This window comes from Schistosoma haematobium, chromosome 3 (assembly GCF_000699445.3).
Source record: "Schistosoma haematobium chromosome 3, whole genome shotgun sequence".
Classification (NCBI taxonomy): domain Eukaryota; kingdom Metazoa; phylum Platyhelminthes; class Trematoda; order Strigeidida; family Schistosomatidae; genus Schistosoma; species Schistosoma haematobium.
Window position 1 is genome coordinate 25472459 of NC_067198.1, and position 26957 is coordinate 25499415.

Genomic DNA, 26957 nt, shown 5'->3' on the forward strand with positions numbered 1-26957 from the left:
TAAACATTTCCTTATGATACACAAGCATAGTCAGATAAAGACAACACTGAGCAGTAATCAATGTGCTTACCACTAAGTTACCAATCACTATAAAGTTCTCGGTTCCAAAGACTAATTACCACCTCTAACTGACACTAGTTGGTGCCTGTTACCCCCAAGATTGTATATTTGCTTTGCTGATAACTGCAATCTAGTGGTAAATCTAGGTTTAGGGTTTTGTGAGAATATCCTCTTAACCACTTAAAATCTATAAATAATGAGACTTCCTCTATTTCATTGTACTCAGCCAGAATAAGCAAATTCAGTAAAACGAGAAAGTTATCATGGATGGTCTACTCATTCTGTACATTAACATAGAAATATATGAACGAAGAATATTAACAATAATCACTGTTGCCACTGATCTAATGTTTACAAGAAAAAACGATGGTGACTGAAGAATTTTGTAAACTTAAATAGATAAGATAAGAATAGTTAAAATGTGCAGTGATTTTACGACATAATAGAAAATATTCCCGAAAGCAAATGATGAAAAATGATATTTAAAATCCATGGCAAAAAAGAGATTCTTGGTGCGAGAATGGAAGTTTAAAAAGTACTTACATCAAAAGAATTGGTCTTTTGAAAAGTCGGCGAATTAGTTTCAGCTATATTATCATTATTATTATTATGCATTTCGGTGGGAAGTATACTCGGAAATTAGAGTGAATTCAAATAGTATTCATGGTGGTTCAATCCCATCAGAATGACATACTCGCTTCCCATCTAATTCTAGTAGGAAACGATCAGCAGAATCTTGCCATGTTTCATTTTTCAACTTCCGTTCTTTCGCTTTAGCAACCTAACGGAAAACAAAAGTTATAAATAATGCCTTAATTACTGAAGATTTAATGTTAACAACTAAAATATGTCATAAACAGAAATGATGAACTATATAGCCAGTAACTCTACGACATATCACATTGTCTAGGATTTCAATGATAGTATGTGACGTATGAACTTTTATACTATATACTTTAACAATATTAAAACGTAAATATATTCTGAGGATTGGGGTGAAAACTTGATAGCTTCTAATTTATATCTCCTTCAATAAATATTTTTATTTCGTCTCAGTCGTCCAGTAAAATATTTGATTGGTAATTTGGAAATCAAACAGTGACTCAGATTCTTTTTATAGCGCAATTATCATCTGCTATTTATATACACAGAATGAAGTTGATTACATTGATGCTAGATTTTGTAAAAATATCCCCAGTTCACAATACAAGAAAAAGCAGATTTAATTGTTAATAATGCGATCAACTCAAAAAGCAGTACATTATTAGAGTCTTTAAATGAAATAAATCGCAGATTTTCTGTTTTATTTATCTCCGTTTATGTTAAATATCACTGGTTCAGTGAGCTGTAGTTTAGAGAAGAATGTTATGTAAAGTTAGGAAATAATTTGTACAGAGTGGTTAATCCAACTTAATAAAGAGTGACATATTCAATGCATATTCATTACAGGATAATAATTACCAATCTTTTATACAGATATCAACAAGAAAATTTAATTTGTAATCTTCCAAAATTATAAAAGCTTTGATAACGGACGAAATTTATGACAAAGCATTTAACTGTGAAATATATAAATACTAAATTGATAACAGTTTCTAAGACATTTATATTCTTGAAACTGGAGTTTAGTAATATTTCATAACATGCTAGTGAGGATGACATTTACTACAGCAAACATATTAATTATTCTCCTGACAACAAAGACTAGTTGGATTCGCTGTAAGTATTCGACAGTTCAAGTACTTTTGTACATCAAATATATGTTTAAGACAACTGTACCGAGATAATTAGGAACACTATTTTTCGCAATCAAACAAATGATATCAGATATTGAGTCAACTTAAATAAGGCAATGCATGTTAGTTATTGAGTTACATATTTAACCTATCATCAGGTTGTAGAGTTCAACTTTCAACATAGTAATTCCATCGAAATGCAACTTTTCGAACAGAAATAGTATATTCGAAAGTCATTTTTACTACAAAAAAGACCGAAATTGTATGATAACTTACTCTGAATAATATTCAATGAACAAAAGCCGTTGTTTGTTTTTTTTTTGAAAATATAAAAACTCCCATTGTTTACTTAGTAATTTCATTTCTCCTTTTAAATTATTACATCACTCTCCACTTCATTCATGTTGGGGACGTTAGATCCCCAGAACTCACTTGAAAAAGGTCCTAATTTTGTAATTTTATTTCGGCACTTTTGAGCGAAGGGGCTCCGGCACAACCATTCTTTCTCCAAACACCAAACAGTCGTTTACAATGCATAGTGAGTCCCGCCGCTGATACAACTGTTTCATGTCCCCATCAAACTTCTTAGACGACCAACCGTTGGTGACATAGTTCATCGCTATCTTGATGATGGGGTCGTTCCTGGAAGCGTTTCGGATGTCTGTTGCAGACACCGGCAATGCCCGTATTGAGATTGTCAGATAACATTCCACATGGTCTCCCGCTGACAGAGATGCAATTACCATGTTTTCCTCAGCCGCCAATTGATCGTTACCGAGTCGTGAGGAAGCATCTGCCTGACCGAATTGCCAAGTGCGTCGGTATTGGATCTCGAAATCAGACCTCAAGAGTACCAAGGGTCATCGCTGAAGACGATTTGCAGAATGGGCTGGAATGCCAGATCTGGACCCGAATATTGCGAGCAGAGGATTGTGATCCGTGAGAAGCGTAAATCTCCTACTGTACAGAAACTTGTGGAAACGTCGGACGGCAAACACAAGTGCGAGAGCCTCTTTTTCTATCTGACTGTATTTCTTTTCTGCCGGGGTTAGTGTACGGGATGCATGCATAACAGCCTTTTCTGACGCGTCTGGAAACTGATGTGAAATAACAACACCTAGGTCATACGCTGAAGAGTCTGTAGCTACGATAATCGGCATGGATGGACCGTAGTGCGTTAACAACAATCCCGAGTTAATTACGGACTTGAGTTTATAAAACGCCGCACTCTTTAGTCCATCTCCAAGTGTTGTTCTTCTCCAGCAGACGATTCAGTGAAGCGCGAATATCATGCATTGAAGGAACGAACGCTGCATAATGGGTAACAAGTCCCATGAAGGAACGTAGTGCCGAGACATTAGTGGGGGTGGGAATCAGTTTGATAGCTCGAATGTTCTCAGAATCCGGTCTGCGGCCTTCAGCGTCAAAAATGAACGCCAAATACTTTACTGACTGCAATAAAAACTAGCATTTCTCTGGGTGTAACCGGAGCCCATTCTGCGAATCGTCTTCAGCGATGACCCTTGGTACTCTTGAGGTCTGATTTCGAGATCCAATACCGACGCACTTAACAATTCGGTCAGGCAAATGCTTTCTCACGACTCGGTAATGATCGATTGGCGACTGAGGAAAACATGGTAATTGCATCTCTGTCAGCGGAAGATCACGCGGAATATTATCTTTTGCGGAATATACTTCCACGTTCGGACTTTGACTTCTCTCTCTAGTTAGCGGAGCCGGGACGCAACAGAATAGCTAGTTCATTGGTCTTTTGGTCACAAGTCTTTTTTCCGTTCGCAGACTAAGTGAACTCGTAATCGCTTCAAACCTAGCAATTCAATTACTCGTTTTCCTTACCACCATTAATGTAAGGTGGTTGAGCGACACGAGTTAAAGTTAAACATGTAAATTACTGAACATAGGCTAAGTGACCTAAAATGTTAAGCGCTTGCTGTGAGATCTGAAGGTGCGGGGTTTTGATCTACACAGTTGAAAAGTCTAATACTGGGAAGAAACAGCTATTCAATGCTTCTTGGATTTTAATGGTTATTTAACTAAGGTCAGTCCGGGATGTTAACTAAATAATTACCATTGCATTTGCACTCTATTATAAGTTACCACCATAAACTGTAGTGAGGAGCTTTGATGATATTTAGTTGAAATGAAATTATTCCAATGTTTAATTAGAATCGTTGCTTTGTTTACTTAGTTTTATGACGTGACTTAATTATGTGAACTTTGGTGAAACAATAACGTTGAGATTTTGATTTGTGCAAACTTAGTTTAAATGTTACCACAAACAGTAAACGTACAAAAAACTTCAAGTAAAACTATACAAGCAGTGTAAGAAAAAAAGCAACAAGTAATTTGATAGCTTGTATACTCTACTCTTAATTGACTAATTTGCATTTCAATGAATTCATTTACATAGTAGTTAGTGAGCATTAATGAAGGTTCCTCTTATTCACTGAGATTTTTGTAATGATGTAGATAGTACTGTATCTCTTTGAGACACAAATGACTTAAATAAAAGATGCCAATATATGAATGGATAACTAACTCCTTACACATGACGTTAGTTATATACATGTACAGTTTAGATTCTACAGAGATCTGGTTGAACTGTCTACACACTTAGCCAACTGAATAATCAGTTACGACCACTTTTATTTTAATCTATCAAATTAAGTATCGTAAAATCACCTATATACGTAACGTGTGATGGATAGATGAACCCACCAATGATAACACGATACACCCACCACCACGTTAACTTATTTTGACCTTGTATGACTATGTTTTGCTTATTCACCAATCATAAATTTATATTTATTATGAACGATATTAGGTTCGTTGACTCATTTTTCCTATGCTCTAGTTACTGTTCCGAGTGTTATTTGTCTCTCGATTCCCTTTTTAGTAGACTGTATTAATTGTTTATTTTGTATACCAATAGTGTTAATTTACGTTTAAGAAACAAATAAAGTTTATCTAACCAAATAGCTTACTTGTTTTGACTTTGGCTAAGCTAAGACTCTGTGCTCGACAGTCTAGGGAATAGTTTAGAATTACATCTGTAGGAAATTACTGTCTACACTATAATTGTATAATCACTCACAAGTTAGATTAGCTCAAGTATCGATATAGCCCATATTTTACAATGTTTCGAATCAAATTTAATTTATGTTTGTGTTAATGTCTTCCCTTTAAGTGTCGTTTCGTTGAAAAACTTGTCTATTGGTCAATTGTGTTGTCATCTAATATCAGTTCATTTGAAAGCTTGGGTTAATAGTAGGTATTTGTGGCCAATTATCCACTGACCACACCGCATCAATTAGCACTTAATTTAACTATTAAAGAACTTGAACATGTTCATTTATTTATTTGAACTCATAAATATTGGTACAAGAGTGCGCCAAATATATATGCGCCACACAAAACAATGAGAATTCGAAGAGAAAGAAAAAAAGGTAAGGAGCGTGAAAAAAAAGAGAACAATAACGAAGAGGTTGGTGTAAGGTAGTGTAATAATAATAATAGTAATAATGAGGGAACGGAAAGGTACAATCAGAAGAAATCTGTCAGTTAAGGGAGACACAACCACTTTTTACGAAGAAAGTAAAGAAAGGTTACAGCAGGATCACCACTGGCTTCTATTCTAATCTATATCTGATAACGTCTCTAGCCACTGTGTAGCACCATCTCTCGGACCCCAACCAGGGAGTCGTGAAGAACCAACACAAGCCAGTCCTTTGCAGCTTTCTTTCATGCCACGACACCATGTCATACACTGACCATCTCTCCGCTTTTTCCAACCAACCCCAGCGTCGGTAAATAATGCATGACGTGGAATTCTCTGGGACGACATTCGTAGAGCATGTCCAAGCCATCGAAGTCGGTGTTTCAAGATGGTGACACCAATTGAATTATCGTCTCTGTGCCCGAACACACGATGCCGAACCTCTGCATTACTAACATGGTGTGGCCACTGGATGTCAGCAATCCTTCGGAGACAACGACGATCGAACACAGAGAGTCGTCTAACGTCCTCAACTCGGAGAGGCCAGGTTTCATAAGCATAGAGCAAAACTGCTCTCAACGAGGCCTTGTAGATCGGACCTTTTACAGCCAGACTAACATTACGAAGGCGCCAAAGATGGTCCAGTTTGTTATCAGCCTCTCTAGCCCCCACTCTGTGTGAAGATATGATCAATACATTCTCGACCAGAATGAAAACCAGCCTGCTCCTCACCAGTCAATCTTTTGAACAACCTGCGAAGTATGACGGAAGTCAATAGCTTGGAGGCAATCGGAAGTAGACTTATCCCCCGATAGTTGTCACAGAAACGACGTGAACCCTTTTTAAAGATAGGGAAAACTATCGACTCATTCCATGACGTTGGTACACTCTCTAGCTCCCAAACCTTTGTAAACAACGTCGTCAGTTCCTTAGTCAGAAGGTCACCACCATCTTTAAAAAGAACCGGAGGTAAGTCATCTGGGCCAGGTGAGTTATAGTGCTTGAAGAGTTGGAGTTCCTTGCGGACTTCCGCCTCATTTGGTGGATCAGTCGTCACAAGCCATGGAGGGCAGGACAGTCTGACCAATGTTCCTGGGGCATCAGGTCGGTTGAACTGCCCTTCGAAGAATTCTGCCCACCGTCCAAGACGTCGATGGATGTTAGTGATTGGCATCCCATCATCCTCGCAGATTGTTTCGCTCACACCAGACTTCTTGCTGCCAGTGGCTCGGATGAGTTGGAAGAGCTTCCGGTAATTACCAGATGCAGCTGCTGCTTCCAGCTCATTAGCACGCTTCGACCACCAGGCTTCTCGGTCCTTACGCAAGCTTTGCCCAATTTCATTACGTAACATCCTTCGTTTGTGGTCAAACTCACGGTCACCCGGAGTAGACCGACGGGCTTCAATGAGTTGTAAGGAACCTGAAGAAACTCAGTGCTTATAAGCGGGACGTTTCGCGAACCCACAACTGACTGCACCCGCCATTTCCATGGCGTCATGCAATTGCAACCAATGCTCATCTGTACTTTTCGGTGGAATGGTAGCTAGCCTAGAAGCTAGCTTGATTCGATACTTACTTGCAACAGAAGTTGCAACCAGCTTGCTAATATCAATCCGTTGATGGCGGTCACTTCGTTGGCCACTGAAAAGTAGGGTAAGATTGGCGCAGACCAAAGCATGGTCAGAGTCCAGATAGGTACTCCAAAAGGAGCGACAGTCTTGTACACAACCACGCCAGCGGTAGCTGATCGCGATGTGGTCAATCTGAGTCCAGGCTTGAGATGTAGAGGGAGGACGCCAGGTGGCACATCGGCGATGACTGTGCCGAAAGTTAGTGCTAGCCAGAAACAGGTTGTGGCCTGTGCATAGTTGCAGTAGACGGTCCCCGTTATCTGACCTGCGATCAACAAGTCCCCATCGGCCACCTGAACGACTCTCTTCTGTGCCTAGACGTCCGACCTGAGCATTCAAGTCTTCGGCTAGTACTACAATATCTGTCGAACGCACTTTCTGGAGAAGAACAGATAACTGGTGGTAAAACTCATCCTTGATTGCATCCGGACTGCAATCTGTCGGGGCATAGGCGGAGATGACGAAAAGACATCGTTTCTCACGCCGATTTCTTCTCACTTTGATGGAACTTTCTAATCTAACATCACATAACTGACTGCTAATGGGGATCCAATCGATTAGTGCTGCCTTAGCTCTAGCACTTAGTGAGATACCAACACCAGCAAGACCAGACGAAGATGACACAGGGTCCCCGGATAAACGCACGTAAGACAAGCCTTTTGAAGCGACAGATGGAGAGCGAATTTGTAGTACCTCACCAGTCTCGGATAGACAACAAACATCGATATTAAGACTTTCCAAAGACATAACCAACCCCATCTGTTGTCCGACCTGCATAAGTGTGCGAACGTTGAAGGCAGCCAGTTTGAATGGTGCACGTAGTTTCAGAAAAACTGCTTCAGTATTCGTATTTGGTGGTAGCACACAATTTTCAACCAGGCAGTGACTCGAGAACGTTTAGATAGAACCAAGTTTCCACCATAGGCGAGCTGCTGTATAAGTCGAAAAAATAAGTAAAGACAGAGTAGGAATGGAAGAGGATGAATAGTGACATAGTAAATAATAATAATAATAATAATAATAATAATAATAATAATAATAATAATAATAATAATAATGATAATAATTTGAACCACTTGATTGTTAGTCGAAGCAAGAAAAGTTGTTTCCATAAATATAGACAGTTCACCATTTGTGTGGGCTGTGATACTGCCCGGGTGCCCAGACCGAAGCAGGTGGTTATGTTCATAGCAAACTCAAAATATTAAGCCATGACAATCGTGGTCAGTGCTATTCCTTTATCATTACTATTTAACAAGGTAGCTTAACGGTGTCTGTCCTGTTATCTAAAGTGTTATATTATGTATCTAAATGGTTCATATAGCTAACACGCTCGGTTAAAATAGGATACCTGATCAGATTCCCATTTCTTTTGATCTTCTAATTTAGACATGTGATCACTGGAACCAGCTGCCCAAACTTCGATTGCATTTAAACGTATTGGTAGACCAGAATTATATTTCAACTCAGTAAAATCTTCATTTATTTCAATTACAGGCGATATCAGTGGTTGGTGCCCCACAAAAAGACCACGTTTTGATGTTTTCGAAGTAAAATTTGCATAAAATATCCCCGAATCTGTGCCTAATTTACCAGCTTTTAAAATATAAGAAAGAAAAAGTAACGGTTGATACAGAGAGGAAAAAAGCAGAAGATAAATAAAAGACGGGAATATTTATACGGAACATCAAATGAAGATAAAAACAATCTACCATTTTTACAGTCAGTAATGCTTACGTGATCATCAGCTTGGATTCCTAATAAACTGTATCTCAGCTATTTTTAAATAATACTCGATTTTAATGAAAATACATCAGAACACATACCTGTCACTAAAAATCAATTAAACAAGTTAAAAGCTTTGTTTTAGTAGATATTACTTATATAAAATAATTTATTCGTGTTATGTCCTAACGAAGAACAAGCGAATGGTAACTGTTAAGAATTATTACGTATATTCTTATTATTTCAACACATAGATATTGGTACAAATAGGCACCAAATACATATGCACCACACAAATCTCATTCGATATGTGTGAGGGCTGTAATACTGCCCGGGTGCCCAAACCGAAGCAGGTGGTTTTCCTAGGGGGCCACTCCCCGAGCCTTCGACCTGAAGGTCTGATCCACAAGGCATAACTATTAAGTAACTATATTATTTGTATATTTATAGTCCTTTTATTATTATCTTTCATTCGACCTATTGGTTACTGTTATATGATTTACTATTCTCAATCTATTAATCACAGCCTCTCACAACCACAGCCACTTTGACTTGGTCTTGTGTAATTGTTATTTTCTATTTTATGGTATGATGCTATCTAGTTTGTACGTATATAAACCAAGTATGTCCGAAATTTATGATTCGTATAGTGGAGGCTGATTTTGGCGTTCTGGACCGAACATGATGGGTTAAGGGAGAAGCTACTATCTCAGAGGACCAACAGGAACCGTAGGTTGCTCGTACACGTTTATGCGTTGTTGGTCTGGTCGTATAAGTCGGTGTCTATTAGCGATCTTATCACGTGATAAATTAATGGGGTAACAAGTCATGACAATTAGATCATGTAAGTCTTGTTGCATCGTAAAGAATGGATGGATAATGAATTTAAGGAAATGGAGAAATAGTGAAGTTAGATCATGAACTGATTGATGTTAGACCACCATTGAAAACCTGGAAGCACTGAACGGCCGTTTCGTCCTGTTTTGGGACTCCTCAGCAGTGCGCATCCACGATCCCGCTCGCGGAATTCGGACTCAGGGTCTTCAGTCTCGCGTGCGAACACTTAACCTCTAGACTACTGAGTTGGCATCCAACGGTGTTAGTGTCTAATCTCAACCAATCCACGAAATTGCGCGACCATCTTCCATTGTACTGAGGTAGATACCTGTCTCTACTCGACACAGATTAGCTCCACTGGTCACGGCTTCTCACTAGAACTCTGAGAATTCCCTCACGAAGCTAGTCTGTGTGAGTGTTTGATAAGACGATAACCTAGTAAATGTATGTTAGTTGATGTCAAATAACTTATAAATTTTGGACAATCCACCTGCACTGAAGTAATCCTCTTTGGAATGTATTGAAGTGAAAATAATCATATTCTGAAAAGTTGCTTGTTAAGTAATAATGGGTGGTCTTGTGATAACGAAACTGCATAAGCGGTAACATTGATTCTAAGGTTTTATTAACTTTCAGTTAATTGGCCAGGAGAAATAGCTGCTTTTATTTGTTGACATCATAGGGTCTTTGATGGAAAAAATCTGGAATTTTGGTTTGAGCATAGTAACATAATTAGTTGGGAATTGCACTTAAAATGAAGCGAAATGGTTGTTATTAGTTGATATTTATTCATTCCATTCATTGTAATCCATACAAGGCGGCCTGCTTGAATATCTGGGCTACGTGTTCCTCCGATCTAGATATTTCATCAAGTTATCTGTTTTATTGTTTGTTTTAGCACATCATTATGTCTATTGTGCACACAATCTATTCAGGCGCGTTTATGAAAAGTTTACAACCTTTCGCTATACGGGATACAAAAAGGTACAATCAGCGACATCATGGTGACCGGCAATATGCATTGAAACGAATGAACATTAATCAAATGTGGATAACCGAACTCCTAACATCTAACTGGTCATCATTCAAAATTTATCGTCACAATCGATCAAGGTATAAGAAAAGGAAACTTGTTGAAATACTTTATGCTGAGAATTCTATGTTGTACCAAAAATATAATGTTGAATAAAGCTTCTAATAATAATAATATATTAAATTACTCATTTTAATTGGAAATAGTTTACATCACAAACTGATGGACCACCACTGAAAACGCGAGGGGCTGAACAAATGTATCACCCTTATATGAGGATCGTAAACGTGCGTCTATATCTTCGCCAGAGATCGAACCTAGAATATTTAGGACTAGTGGCGAGCGTATTACCTTTATAATACTGAATGAAAATCTGGTAGTTCACGTTTTAAAAATTAAAACGATATAGATGTCCAGTGATCCAAAACTACTAATTGTTGATGACGATCTATGGTAACTCGGTTAGAAATTACCAAGTTTTCACGGTATACACGTGTTCTAGCAAAATAAACTACTCGGGTTGTAACAGGTAAATAAACACGATTAAAGAGAGCAAGAACAAAGAGAACTATGTGTATGAAAACACGATTAAGTCGAATGCTTGCTGAATATTCTGTTTGCTATTGAAGAATTCCAAGTATGCTTCAATTTGATTTCGTCAAACCGATCAATTAACCTAGCGAAGCATTATGAATTTCAGTAAGATAAAAATTGTTTAAAAAGTTTGTTGGAAAATGTACATACACTTACATACAAGTCGAATAAATTTCGGTTGAATCTGATAGAGAAATGAATACTCTTTGCCAAACGTTTTTAATGATTCTCTATATAACAGAAAAGAAAAATTAAACCACTTTGTAATTTATCTAAGTTTATTAAACTGCATAGAAACCATTAGCTACATTCATTATTTGTTGCAGATTTACAATCAGCATTCGATGTAATTAATTAGACGGGAATTTTTTTGTCATATATTTAAATAACAATCTAAAATAACCTCGGAAATAGTTACTTCAGAGTGTTATTGTCTTAAAAATTGTTTTCGATGGAAAACAATGGATGTCGATTAAACAATTTTGACTGAATAACATGTGTTTGCATAAATAATCTTCATCAGTTTCTTTTGGAAGTGTAAAAACAAAGAAATGTATGAGAAATAATAATGACTGTATTATTTAAAATCTTACTTTAGAATTTGTGTTCCTGGGATGTTTCGAAAAGATATGTTTTTATTTTGGGAAAATGTGTTTAAACCAAACTTAATAAGAATGAATGGGTATTGCTAACTTCATTGAGAGTAGTATAGTTAACACATATATATACACACAGTCTACTCACTCAAATTATAGTCTAAACTTGAAACCACTTTCTCTATTAAAAAATTCTGAATTAATAACGAGAATTGACTGAACTACTCGATAAGATAATATAAGAGGTTATTCTCTTGAAAAGCACAAAGAGAAGTAAAGGCCTTGTGCTAGAGTTGAAACAGATAAACATTTAGGAAGATATATAAATAGTTTGCCAATGTTAATATTTACAAAGAACAAGTATACGTATAAAAATGGCGGTATATTCACACTGCTCAGCATTTAACGCCATAAATAAAAATAACTAACACTGAAACCAGTTAGTATATTACGTAACAAATATTTACAAAGAAATTCAAGTAATGTTCAGAGAAATTTAAAGTAAATTACACTTATGAATATCTTACTTTAAACCTTGGTCAGACAATAAACAGAATAAAAATTCTTTAGCTTTGAGAAAGACAATCGTTGGTCCATTGTAATCAAATACCAGTTCTAACAGTCTAAATAATGAAATAAAATTGGGAAAAGTATATGATGATAAACTGTTACACTGATCGATAGCTATAAGAATCGAATAAATTAGATTGAAGCAAAACACTGACTAGTACATGAAAAAAATTCCATAAAGTTGTTTAAATTGGAGAGTTTCGGTTATTGATATAGGTTGATGGATCGTTAAAGAGCAGGGGAATTGATCAATAAAATTCGATCAACAATAAACCACTAAGCAAACATGAGAATAGTCACTGCTCAATCATCGAACAATTTTAAATACCTCAGTTCCGTAGGAAATCAGTTGAGGTCAGCATAGCTCAATGTTAACGTCTCAGGTTGTAAAGTTGGATGACATGGGTTCGAATCCACCAGACAGTATCACTTGCCTTAAGATTGCAGGTATGACTTAGCGACAGGTCCCAGATAGTACAGAAAGTAGATCCAAATAATCCTACTGACTACCTCCGACCACCTGACATCTCATAATAAGGGATGCAATGTTAAGTCATTTTGACATGGCAACTAGATAGATAGAATCCGATCAGAGACAACAGAATAGACAAACATGACATTAGTCACTGCTCAATGATTAATCAATTATAAGATTGTTCTTTTTTAGTTTATGGTCCTACACGCAGGATGTATACTTCTTAAAAATACCGGTTTAAAAAATTGGTGTTTTCATGATTTGGATCATGTCAGTGAAATATATTTAAATACTCGATGTTTTTGCATTTTTCTAAGGAATGTTAAGTGAAGTTGATGGCTTTAATTGAACCGTAGACAAACAAGAGTTAAAACTTTGGGATCAAACATCGGGAAGCTACCGATAAAGTAGGATGAGAAAGTTTTTTTTTAACCACAGCTTTTTTACGTTTTATTATCTAACTTAGTGTACACTAAATTTCATCATAAATGGAATAAGGTAACGCTAGTATTTATAGTATGAATTACTTCAAATAGGGCTGGAATAAATTTTATAATTCACTTTAGGTTTCTTACAATTTGAAAGTGAGAGAAACATGATACAATAAAAAATGACTTAATAGAAGAGTAAGTTATAACAGTAAGAACATGTGTCTATGAAATATACATATATATATTAGACACGTCTTGAACATAAATAATAAAAATTATCGAAACTTTCATTACATAGAATGAAAGAAGCGCAATATTTAGTACACTTTCTAAATCTAAAATCATGGATACTTAATTTATCATATCAACTCCGCATGTAGCTCTTCTAGAGTTACTGCCGGTCCCAAGCCCGGGTAAAGGAGGAAGGTTTGGGATAGGGTTAGCGACCCCATCCCGTAGAAAACTAACTCGCTAAAAAAAGCGCTAACCAGATAAAATAATTCAAACCATTTAAACTCGGCCCTCCGATTTGAACCATCTTCATTCAAAAGAATTATGACGCTTCGTGGTGAAAGCCGAGCTCCTTCGGAAGCCACGAGGCCGATGCCCCTCCTAACAACCAGAGCAACAATTTTTATAGGTACATGGAACGTACGGACAATGTAGGAGACCTGGAAGACCAGTCAAATAGCAACGGAAATGAGGAGATACAAATTGGCAGTACTGGGAATCAGCGAAACCCATCGGACCCAAGCTGGACATCAAAGGCTAAATACGGGAGAGATGCTGCTAAACTCCGGTCAAGAAGATGAAAATGCTCCACACACTCAGGGAGTTGCTCTAATGCTGTCCAAAGTAGCACGAAATGCACTTTTAGGATGGGAATCTCACGGATTCAGAATCAGCAAAGCATCATTCAAAACAAAGGAGGGGATCACAATGAACATTATTTAATGTTATGCACCCACCAATGATAGCAACGACGACATTAAAGATCAATTCTACGAGCGGCTGCAGTCAGTCATAGAGAAGTGCCCAAGAAACGACCTCACCATTCTGATGGGAGATCTAAATGCCAAAATCGGAATAGACAACGCCGGATATGAAGATATCATGGGACGACATGGACTGGGACAGAGAAACGAAAATGGAGAAAGATTTGTAAATCTGTGTGCAATCAACAAATCGGTCGTAGGCGGCACAATATTCACACACAAACGTATACACAAAGCTACATAGATCTCACCGGACCACACCACAGAGAACCAGATAGATCACATTTGCATCAATAAGAAGTTCCGAAGGACAATGGAAGATGTGAGAACCAAGAGAGGAGCTGACATAGCTTCAGATCACCACCTAGTTGTGGCCAATTTGAAACTGAAGCTAAAGAAGGACTGAACAAACAACACTACAAATGTTCAATACAGCCTTCCTTCGAGATACTGACAAACAATGAATTCAAGATAGCTCTCAACAACAGGTTCCAAGCCTTACAGGAACAGCAATCCACTCTTAATGGCGAAACTATGGAAGATGTAGAATCCTTCACATACCTGGGAAGCATCATCGATGAACAAGGAGGATCAGATGCAGACGTAAAGGCGAGGATTGGCAAATCAAGGGCCGCATTCCTACAATGGAAGAACATATGGAACTCAAAACAACTTTCGACTAATATCAAAGACAGAATCTTCAATAAGAACTTCAAGGCAGTCAGTTCTACTGTATGGAGCTGAAACTTGGAGAACTACTACAACCATCATCAAACATGTACAAGTATTTATAAATAGTTGTCTACGCAAGATACTCAACATCCATTGGCCGGATACCATCAACAACAGCCTTCTCTGGGAGAGAACAAACCAACATCCAGCTGAAGAAAAAATTAGGAAAAGACGATGGAAATTGATAGGACATACATTACGCAAATCGTCAAACTGCATCACGAGACAAGCCCTAACTTGGAATCCTGAAGGGAAGCGGAAAAGAGGAAGGCCAAAGAACACATTACGTCGGGAAATATAAGCAGATATGAAAAAGATGAATAACAACTGGAAGGAGCTGGAAAGGATTGCCCAGGACAGGTTTGGATGGAGAATGCTGGTGAGTGGCCTATGCTCCTTCACGAGGAGTAACAGGAGTAAGTAAGTAATTTATCATATCAAGTAAGTATAACATAATAAAAGCCAAACAGAGCAAGCACAAGTGATTGGACTTTCATGGTACTAGATTAGCGAAACTATACTATTTAATTATATATTAATGATAGCTACTGTTTCTGAAATGGCATTTAATAGCAGAAAATAAGCAAATTCATAATTTTACATTGAGAAATGAAATTCCAGTAGTGAGTGTATATCGATTATACTTGTATTCAGTAATTATATAAATCGGTTAACTGAATATGATAGCTGTATTATGTTCGCTTTTTAAACGTGATTTCAGCAAATTTAGAAATCTCATCTACACATAAATGGTTACGGCAGGAGTTTTGATCATGTACAATGATAGTAGCAACCTTAAGAAATTACACGGGATGATATCACGAATACGAATATACTGGAAACATTATTGTCCTTCCATTTAGTCATACCCTTATGGCAGTAGTTAAAAACTTTGAATGAATTAGCACTTGTGAGTGTTATTTTATTGTTTTACGACAATAAGAAGGATCGTGGAACGATTCACATTTAAAAAACCTTTCGCAAATAGAGCTCTCACAGTCCAGACATTCTCAAAAAACAAGTGAATTTTAATGTCATTCAACACTGAAAGATTTAGGCTAAATGGTATATCTAATACTTAGCAAGGATAAGTCGAAAATAAGGCCAAATCACTGAATATTAGCTTCATAAAACTGATTTCTCTGATTAACGCATATACCTCTAGTTCATTTTACCTCTTTTTCCTAGCTAAATTTGAGCTGGATATCAAATGAAAATATACCTTATGCATGTTAATTCACTAGAAATAAACAGTAATCAACCTCGTTTGTTAATATTTGTTTATGTCCAAGCCATTTTATTGTAAGAAACAAAACTCAGTAATGTATCTTTTCCTCAGACTGAAAAAAAACTGTGAGTAAGAATAACAGAGACATTATTTATAGGTCCACAAAAGGGTACAAACTTGAAATAACGAAGTTAGGCTAAATAGATAAGTAGTTGTTAAAACCAGATGATTGACATGAACACAAATATCTAGAAGAAAAATTGTGAATGAGAAAACTAAAAGACGGCAGTTGAATTTATTCCTTTCATCTCATACTAAATCCGTCACCAGACAAAAGTAACTATTCTTCATCGCCATCAGTTTTAGCCAGACAAGTTACATGATCCACCCGAATATGATCAAAAATACTGGCACAACCAGATAGTTGTTTGAAAAATACCATCTTTGCTCTATACAAAAAGCAAATCACAAATTATGGTGCACAACATCCTAGATACCAAGTTCATACTTGAAGATAAGTGATCATGGATGGCATTCCTTGACCATGGTTTTCGGGTAGCTTAACATCATTTTACACCATATCGATTGTTTGGTTTTGACCAGAAGACCGAATACTCCAGTTTTTGGTTAAGTATATGATAATAACATAAGCTAGTATCTTAAAACAGCTGAGAAAATGGATATAGAGTAGTTAAAAACGCATAAATACATAATGTTATTGTTAGTAACTGTGAATTAACAAGACCTTTGTTGATGAGATCGATAAAAAATCCAGCATAATATTTAAGAATCCACAACACAATACCGAAGTAATTACCTGGTCAAACTCATCCCATGATTCGTACTGTCATACAAACAATGTAAATGTGACAACTGCTCCTGAAATATGCATTATTATGTATATGCACTAGTCGGTCAGAATAATATACATACACATTCTAATGGTGTTGTTTGAAGTAGACACGTTTTCGGTGCACGTTTGTATGGATAAGTGAGAAAAGTAGAGAACAACCACTGGAGATCCGACGTTAATATTGTTCCGGAAAGTGAATAAGGGTTGAAATCTGTCTAGGAAATAATAATGGTTTAAATGAACAGGTAAATATATATACATATATATTTGTTTCTGCACCTTACCAAATTAAATGAATGATTATCCTTTAAGAGTTGTAAAAGTATATTGACTAAGTCATTACAAATATCTGGACATAAGCGATTCAAACAGCTGACAATTGTGTGATGCTTGTATGTACCATTTTCATCCTGAGAAAACAGGATTAAAAAGAAAATCAAAAAGATTAACGATTTAACCAAGGAAAATGACTTGTTTAAAGTACATAAACTAGTATGATAAATGATTATCGTATAATACGGAGTAAGTAATTTACTGCAAAATACTATGCGTTAAATTGATAAACTCTACGGTAGCTTTCATCAACAGGACATGTCAAAATTTGAAACGTATGATCACTCTACGCCTTGAATTTTATATAGCAGTAAAGTGAAAACCTATACTGTTCACAGTGACTACATCACCTTCTAATTAAATTATTTAAATCCAGTGATTTACATCACATGACTACTTCCTTTTCTGTATAAAATTATCCAGTCAGTTGTTAGTATACTTCAGGTTTCTATGACGTTTTTCCACTTAATACTGGTCCATGATGAAAAATATCTCTAAATTGGACGAATTTTCACAAATCGCCAGATTCGAAGCGGTGATAGACCCTAAAAACATATGAAATGTAACATAAAATTCGAATCAATGCCCCTGTGAAACTACATTAATTTTGACTCTAGGGTATCTAGATAGTAACAAACTGAAATTATGAATGTTAATTGGGAAAGTGAATCCTTCAACGTTTATGATTTAGGTGTATTATACAAGGGTGCTAGGAATACTCAGATGATGACGGCCAAACAAAAGTCACTTCCCAATTGTAAGTAAATTATGTTGTAGGAAATCAGATAAACTAACAAGTAGAATAACTTAGGATAAAAGATGAATAATATAAAACTAAAAACTTTAAAAACGGATTTTCGATAAATTTGTGAAACAAACCAGTACATTTTATGAAATACTGGATAGTTAGTTGGCAGTTGAATGAGTCAACCTGAGTTCTATTGATTATCTTTGTATCCATTATAATATATAGTTTCCGAACTCATAAACGTGCATATTTTTGCGTACATATGATTGAATGTTTTGATTGCCTGTACGACTAAACAAACTAATGGTTGCTTAAATACAGTCCGATTACTAGAGTGGCGTGTGTTACTGATGTCAACAGATATAAGTAGTATGTATCACCAATCGAAAGTGGAATGCCTGGCGGCAGAAATTTAAGAAAACCGAAGAGAAGAGAACGAGAACAGAAAGCGATTAATATGGAAACGAAAGAACGGCAAAGTCTGAGACAGTTGATGGACATTTTGCAAATGAAGTATTTACTGTTCGGTCCCTAGATTTTAATACGAGATTCTGCAATTTTTTATTTGCATACATTTAATTGTCCCCATTGGTGTTCTCATTTACTATACTAGAACAGATCTTTTTCTCCATGAGTACAAGCATATGAAACAAATATTTAACTTTAACTTAAAGTGTTGAAATACATTTTAAGTATATCTATGTGCTAAAAAGATGTAAATGTTTCTGAAAACAACTCGACATTTTCGAAATACACAAAAGCTTTCAATATGAAAAGAATTGTAAAATCTCGTCAACTAACGAAATATCAAAATTAGAGTTACTGTTGAGATAAATAATGCTTATAAATAAATATACGTTTAATCTAGACTAGGATTTGAAAACCTAATTTTATGAAATAAGAATAAGGCGACCAAAAGGAATTCAAACTGAAGATTTTTAAGGTGCGACGTTCTAGACTAATAATATATGGATCACAGAATACGATTCACTAGACATCGTTTATGAGGCGAGACTATAATTTATGGACGAACCAATCAGATTTAGGACACAAGGTCTTGGATTTTGACGTGGAACTTATTTATCTATTTGATTAAATAGCTCTTTGGCATTTTAGCTAATGTCAGTTTGTGATAAAAACCCTAAGTCTAACTCCTAACGCTAACCACCAACAGTAAATTATAAATCTGATTCCCCACACTGATTTATAATCCTCATTTAACCTTAATTAGTAGATGGATATTTTCAAGGTCACCTTAGTGTCACTCAAAGTTAACCCATAAATTATAGTTTCACCGTTTATACTATAAAGTAATGACATGAAAAAGATAATTGATATATCTATACAAAATAACAGAAACAACTGGGAACTTCTAGCATTGATCGGTGGTGAAATTCTTAATATACTGAATATCCGAGAAGCCTTAAATGACTGATTTGCTTAGAGGAAAAATTACTTACACGTTGCCAAGGGAATTTCAAATATATCACCAATATTTAGTGATACGATAGTGATCCCAGCTTGTGACAAAACTAACTCATAGATGAAAGATGCTGTAAAGAGTACAATTTGTCAAGAATTCAAACTATCGAGAAAATAAAATTTAAAAAACAAGCAGCACGCTAGCAATGTTTAGTTTATTAACTATCACTTCAATTTTATGCTGAAAAATAGCATGTTATTTATTTCGAAAAATAATCTAATAAACAACCTTTGAAATATTTGTCGCACAAACTTTACAGTTCATCCACTTGTTAACCAAGCGGACTTTAAAACATTATCCTAACGATGAAAATATTGTATCTTCCCATGAAACGTGGTTTACAACTTATAGTAATCTGCAACTTAGTTTTGTACATGTAACCCACTTAGTTTACTACAGTGTCGTATGCAGTAAGAAAAGTATGTGAAATAGCACTAACAACAAACTAAATAAGTTTCATGAGCCAGTTAAAGCTAGACCATCATAGAAAACCTCAGTCAGTCAGTCAGTCAGTAACAACGTAGAACTTCGTACGTACGTACATCAGTTCGAGTTGCCACACCACATTAGCACAGAGATTCAGTTGTCGATTCAAATCCCGTAGTGGTAGAGGTAATAAGAGTATAAGCAGTAATCGGGAAGATTAGGGTTTGGAGATGTTATTTAAAGAGTATGATCCAGTGAAATAAATTTGGAAAGAGGAAAAAAGGGACATGAAGAATTCAGAAGATTAGAATTTGGGAGAACACAGAGAGTGGATGCACCTGCGCCATTGCAAACGATTTTGAGCCATGTCATTCAGGGTCTCTAAACATCGGTTGCTATCATCTCGCGGTCCCCAACCAGGTAGTCTACACCTACCTACATGACTCAGTCCACTTGTCAGTGACTTCATGGACTTGTGCCATGTTTTCGTCTGGCCGCCCCTAGCTTTCTTCCAATCTACTCCTATACCACTGACAATAGCACGTCGAGGTAGTCGGTGGTTGGGCATACGTAACACGTCCCAGCCATCTCAACTGGTGAAGTTTCACTACTTCATCAATTGATTTGCCATCCTTACCTAGTACTCGTTTCCTAACAACTGTGTTACTTACTCGATGGTCCCATGATATACGAGCAATGTTTCGAAGACACCTATGATCGAATACTAGTAACCTACGAATATCCTCTACTCTTACCGGCCATGTTTCACTGCCATAAAGTAGGACGGAACGAACTGCTGCGCAGTAAACGCGTCCTTTGGTTGATAGACAGATATCTCGCCTACGCCATAAATGAGGCAAGTTGGCGAAAGCTAGTCGAGCCTTCTGTATCCGTGCTGAGATTTCGTCACACACCAGACCACAAGGGCTGATGAGACTTCCAAGATAAGTGAAGCGGTCGACACACTCAACTACTTCACTCCCTATCACTAGTTCGGGTGTCGATGTAACCCAATCCTGAAGCAACATTTTGCATTTCGAGGGAGAGAATCGCATCCCGAACATGCTAGCATTGTTGCTTAGAGTGGTCAGAAGACTGCATTTTGTCAGCGTCTTCACCAAATAAAACTATGTCATCTGCATATTCTAAGTCAACAAGTGAACCTCCCGGCAGAAGTTCGACCCCTGTAAATTTAGATGAGGAGAGTGTTATCTCTAAAAGTACGTCAATGACAAAGTTGAACAAGAATGGGGAAAGTGGACAGCCCTGACGAACACCACTTGAGGTAATCAATTCTGATGACAGTTCGCCATAAGCTCTCACTCTACCAGTTGTGTTCGAGTAGAGAGCCTTTATAAGGTTAATGTACTTCTTTGGTACTCCTTTCAGTGACAAACACTGCCATAGAACCTCACGATCTACAGAGTCGAATGCCGCCTTAAGGTCGAGAAATACTACCATTGTAGGGCGTCTGAACGAGTGTCTGTGTTCTAGAACCTGACATAGTGTGAATATCTGATCTATACAACCACGTCCAGGTCGAAAACCGGCCTGGTTTTCTCTAATCTGCTCTTCACGAGCTTTGATTAGGCGTCGAAGTATTATTGAAGCTAACATTTTAGACACTATATTAGTCAAACTGATTCCTCTGTGATTGTCACAAGAGGACTTTTGTCCTTTCTTATAGACTGGCACAATCAGTGATTGAGACCAGTCAGATGGGATTACGTCCAGTTCCCAAATTCTACCTAAGACCTCAGTTAATCTCACTGCTAATACTGGACCACCATCCTTAAAAATCTCAGGAGTAAACCTGTCAGGGCCTGCTGCTCTCCCTCGTTTCAGATTTCCTATGGCTTTTTCAACTTCGTAAAGGGACGGAGGACCTACATTAACTTGCCATTCAGGTGACTAGAGATCGTGGGAAACCGAAGTGTGGCTGAAGGCCAGTTGAACTGATCCCTAAAGTGTTCTGCCCATCGATCCAATCTCCTGGATTCAGAATGAATAATATGTCCATCTTTCTCTGAGATTGTTTCGCTAACGGTCGGGTTCCTAATTCTGGTTTCCTTAACGAGTCTGAACAATTGTCTGCTATTACCTATTGCCGCTGCCTTTTCCATCTCTCTTGCTTTCGCTACCCACCACTGTTCGCGATCATTGCGTAGACTTCTTGTCAGCTTGCGCTTAAGCTGACTCCGCTCTTCATTATGTTCAGAGCCAGGTGGAATGAGTTTCCGAGCATCTATCAGTGCGATAGATGCTGCTGGGATCCAGTGTTGCTCCATAACCTTCTGGTTTATCTTACTAGCAGATATCACTGCTGTTTCCACAGCTTTTCGGATATCGTTCCATGCTGCCTCGTGGTGGGCATCACATACATGGCTGCCTAACTGTTTTCCTAGTTGTTCCTGAAATATACTCTTAGCTTGACTATCATTAAGTAGGCCCCTAAGAGGTTTCCTTGCAGCGTCTTTCCTACGTCCAGTAAGACGCAAGCAAATACGCGCTCGCACTAGAGCATGATCTGAATCTAGCATGTGCTCCAGAGTGAGCGACAGTCTTCTATCGAGCCCCTCCATCGGTGGCTGATAGCGATGTGATCTATTTGGGTCCAACGTTGGGACGAATTAGGGGTCTCCATGTTAAAAGATGTTTTTCCTTATGCTTAAAGTTAGTATTTGCAAGGAACAGGCGGTTATCTGAGCATAGCTGCAACAGACGGTCGCCATTATCTGTTCTTTGAGCCACGACACCATAAGATCCACCTAGGTGTCTTTCCCTATCGCTTAGTTTACCTACTTGAGCATTAAAGTCACCGGCCACTATTACTACATCCGAGCGCTTAGCTTTTCGGAGAAGGTCCGAAAGCTTTCTGTAAAACTCATCTTTTACATCATCTGAGCTGCAGTCAGTGGGAGAATAGGCAGAGACGACGAAGAGGCAACGACGAGTGTCCCTATCTTCCCGAGTCCTTACTGTTCCGTTCAGTCGGACAGCGCACAAACGACTGTCTACTGGGACCCACTCTAAGAGAGCTAGTCCTGCCCTAGGACTCAATGCTATACCTACGCCGGCGAGGCCACGGAAAGCAGAATCAGGGCTTCCAGATACACGAAGCGTAAATCGAGTCGGTTCTTTATTTTGGCATGGTGAGGTCAAATGAATGACGCTACTTGGATCCTGTATGCGCGTTTCGGAGACGCAGCACACATCGATGGCGCAAGATTCTAAAGTCCTAGCTAAGGAAGCCTGCTGTCCTATTTGGCACAGTGTTCGGATGTTAAAAGCTCCTACGTGTAGTTTAGAGCGTGGTTTCAGTAGACCAGGGATAGCGTTCCGCGTACTCGAATCGTTTGCCCTAGCGGTGCGAGGTGATAAAGAGACGTGAGGAGGGTCAGTCATGGAGATAAGAGAGGTATTAGGAGGTGTAGGAAGGATTTGAATGTGACCAACTTGGTCTCGTGTGCTGTTACGGGTATGAGGGCTGATGTCACTTCCCGGCTGCCCACACCGTGGAAGGGTATTTCTTGAGGAACCTGAAAAGGAAATTGGATTAGTGTTGGTCTTAACGACCTGGGAGCGTGACCGCAGAGCACAAGGGACAACTGCTTGAGGCCGGTCGCGCACGGGCTTTTTGTGGAAGGTTTTTGACGTGTTAGCTCCGTTCTTCAAAGGGCCTTACCACAGGAGACGGAAATCCGTGAGGTAAGGTGAGGTGTGACATTTTTAGGGTCGACCTTTTCTAACCCCACCCCTCCTTGTGGGAAGGCAGCATCGCTGTCATGCTGGTTGTCCGAAGGAAACACCTTACTGCTGTCACACCTCTCTACAGTTAGCAGTACGACTTCGCCCTCAGACCTTGAGTTGCTGCTTTTAGTCTTACCGTTCACCAATCGACCTGCCTGGCATGGTAGAACCTACAGGAACATATGTTCCAGCCAATATAGCTCAGTTGGGTCATCACGATAGGCAAGCCCGACCACCGCGTCAAGGTAGCAGCTTCGGTCGGGCCATGGAAAACCTGGAAGCACTGGACGACCGTTTCGTCCTAGTATGGGACTCTTCAGCAGTGCTGTAAAATGTGATCGACAGACGAACCCACCAATAATAAAGTGAAACGCCCACCACCACATTAACTCCCTTTGACCTTGTACGACTGTATCTCTTTATTAACCAATCGCAGTTTGATGTTCATTGTAAAACAATATTTGCTTTGTTGACTCATTTTTCCTGTTCTCTGGCTACTGTTCGGTATGTTATTTGTCTCCGTTTTTCCCTGTATTAATAGACCGTACTGCTTGTTTGAACACTAACGATGTTATTTTGTGTTTTAGAAACAGATAAAGTTTATCTAGCCAAATAGCTTGCTTGTTCTGACTTTGGCCAAACCAAGACTCTGTATTCGACGGTCTAGGGAATAACTCAGAATTAAACCTGTAAGAAATTGCTTCCCACAAGTGCGCATCCACGATCCCGCTCGCAGAATTCGAACCCAAGACCTTCAGTCTCGCGCGCGAGCGCTTAACATCTAGACCACTGAGCCGACATCGAACGGTGTTAATGTTTAAGTTCAACCAATCCACGATATTGCGCCGCCGTCCACCATTGTCTTCAGTGAGTTGCTATCTTACTACAAACCCGGTTTAACTCCACTGGTCACGGGATCGTGGATGCGCACTGCTGAGGAGTCACATGATAGGATGAAACGGCCGTCCAGTACTTCCAGGTTTTCCATGGTGGTCTAGCTTTAAGTAACTCATGAACTCAACTATTAAATTACTACAATCTCCACAAAAACCCCTTCCGATAATAATTAGGTTTCGTCAACTCTAATTATTGTAATAGCATGCAGTCAGAAAAATTACGCAGTGTTTTGAGGCAATATCACTAGTGAATCTGAAAGATCATATCTGATAAGATTAGTATAAAAAGACTGTAATTGCATGTTAACAAGCCATTTCCTACCCGAGTAATTTAGAACGCTTTATACAAGCCTTGGATGCCTTCAATGGTGCGCACATATCTAGTTTCACCTGAGAAACATCTTATCACATCAAAAGGAAAGGGATTAGACCAATAACTAATAAAGTACAACAATACAGAATTCGTATAATTAAAAGGACTTACTGAGGACAAGATAGAAGTAATTATTAATTGCCACGTGTCTGGTTTCAAATCTCTTCCCAGCAAGAACCACTTAAATAATGCTTTAACATCTTGAAATTTTGTGAAAATAAGTAATTTGCTAATTACCTGATTCACTTAGTGCACGTAGCTTAAACAAACCTAGAAATATCTCCAGTTTATCCTGAGCAGAAGACAAGTATTCAATTATGCTTTGATATTTTCTGAGAACCAGGAATTCATCATTGGAATTACGATCACCTTTGAAATTATCCCATAAAAGATCGGCCAAATCATAGAAACAGAGGTCAAACTTATTCTACACACAAGTACAAAATTCAAATAAAGAAAACGATGGACGAACTCGAAATGATTCCTTAGAAATAACTAGTTCATTATCCTATACGGAAGTTAGATAACGAGAAAACAGATTATTTACATGGTTTTCAAATCCTGTATACGTTTTTATTGGATTTAGATTTGTTTCAATACGACTATTTGTACTACCCATGATTGAAAGCGACAGCTAGGAAATAAGTTAAAAGAGATGTAAGATTATGGTGGTAATTGACAGAACGATTAAAATATTACAATAATTAACGCTTTCAGGTAAACAGAGTATAGGAATGATACATTAGGGTGATAATAAACTAGAACTGTAATTACCAGTCTACTGATGCAAGATTTGGTATGGCTACCGAGAGTGATAGAATTTACTAGCCTTATTATTACACAGGTAATTAGTATGGAGAAATGGTTAGGGCAAAGAAAAAATTATGTACTTTTGATATCTAAGCTTTTGAGTGACATGGATTTTTGATGATAATCATCCTAACAATAGATATACCGGAAACAGCCAATACTGTAGGAAACTTGTGGTGTAAATTCGGGTAAAACCGGACTTTAAGCCACACTCTTCCCTAGTTCGAGGGCAAACCTACATTTTCATAAAATCCACCCTGATGAATTAACATGATTTCCCTCAAAGGTCTACTCTTCCAAAAATCATTTATTCTTGGAGAGAATTTATTTTAGAACAGAGTACATCACCGCGGCCAACAAACGTTTGTTAACACTTCGTAAGTACAGAACTAAATCATATTCAAATCATATGAATATCTATTATTTATATCAAGTTAAATCACAAGGGTACATGATACAAATCTAAGGCTGTTTCGGATGCTTCACACAGCACACAACGTTACACACGTATTAGAAACTAAGCCCTATCAACCGGATTTTAATATTCGAATCTACATAGTAAACCACTGGTTTGTAACTACTTTGCTGGCGCAAAACACATCTTGAAGACATTTGGACACCCATTGTAGACGACAGTTTAATTACATGATAAATAACGATTTTTACCCAACGAAACTGTTAGTTTATCCGAAGTGCGCTGTCTGTTGTGTATAAAAAGCATAAAATGCATGGTCATTTTAAAACTCATAGTTTGGTCAGTATAACCTAGCATGACCAGTCCCAATTGGGACTTCCTTAAGGAACTGGTCAACATATTGAACCCTATAACACAAAATGAACTGTATTTTCCGCAGAAAAGATGGGATACATAGAACTTATTCTCCAGAAAGTTTAAGTGAACTTATGTCTGGAATTATGACTGAGAACAGAAACATTGTTTAGTAGCGGGATATGATTTTGGTGGTATATAATAACAGATTAGCGAAATTCAATTTAAGTTGCCCTCATATTACCCTAAAAGAGGTTTTTGCACTTACTCTAGGAATATACTTTAAAAATAAAGGACCAGCTCAGCTTCCCCTTTGGTCGATGGCCTTCAAGTCATATTAAGTTGCTTGCC

General features: G+C 37.8%; 1 protein-coding gene across 3 annotated transcripts; it reads right to left on the minus strand.

The window, feature by feature from the left end:
- Nucleotides 1-26957, minus strand: MS3_00005347 (uncharacterized protein). Of its 3 annotated transcripts, XM_051213400.1 has the most exons (12): nucleotides 26875-26957; nucleotides 25575-25661; nucleotides 25500-25535; nucleotides 25265-25454; nucleotides 25139-25227; nucleotides 17303-17428; nucleotides 17099-17233; nucleotides 16983-17044; nucleotides 12262-12357; nucleotides 11295-11368; nucleotides 8301-8545; nucleotides 1-841 (listed from the first exon to the last, which is right to left on the minus strand). In XM_051213400.1, the coding sequence occupies exons 2-12, from the start codon at nucleotides 25644-25646 to the stop codon at nucleotides 722-724; spliced, it is 1245 nt and encodes a 414-aa protein (XP_051069378.1). In that variant the 5' UTR covers nucleotides 25647-25661; nucleotides 26875-26957; the 3' UTR covers nucleotides 1-721. The 3 variants fall into 3 exon arrangements, with proteins under 3 accessions (XP_051069378.1, XP_051069380.1, XP_051069379.1); XM_051213402.1 differs by having other exon boundaries at nucleotides 319-841; nucleotides 16983-17233; XM_051213401.1 differs by having other exon boundaries at nucleotides 319-841; nucleotides 17099-17428; nucleotides 25139-25454.

What these genes read in the sequence shown, in the direction of transcription:
- MS3_00005347 (XM_051213400.1), bottom strand. Translation starts at nt 25,646, where the DNA reads ATGGGTAGTACAAATAGTCGTATTGAAACAAATCTAAATCCAATAAAA. An exon ending in TTACTTCTATCTTGTCCTCA is followed by an intron (nt 17,429 to 25,138) that starts GTAAGTCCTTTT and finishes CTGTTTTCTCAG; the next exon opens with GATGAAAATGGTACATACAA. An exon ending in TTGTCTGACCAAGGTTTAAA is followed by an intron (nt 11,369 to 12,261) that starts GTAAGATATTCA and finishes TCTGTTATATAG; the next exon opens with AGAATCATTAAAAACGTTTG.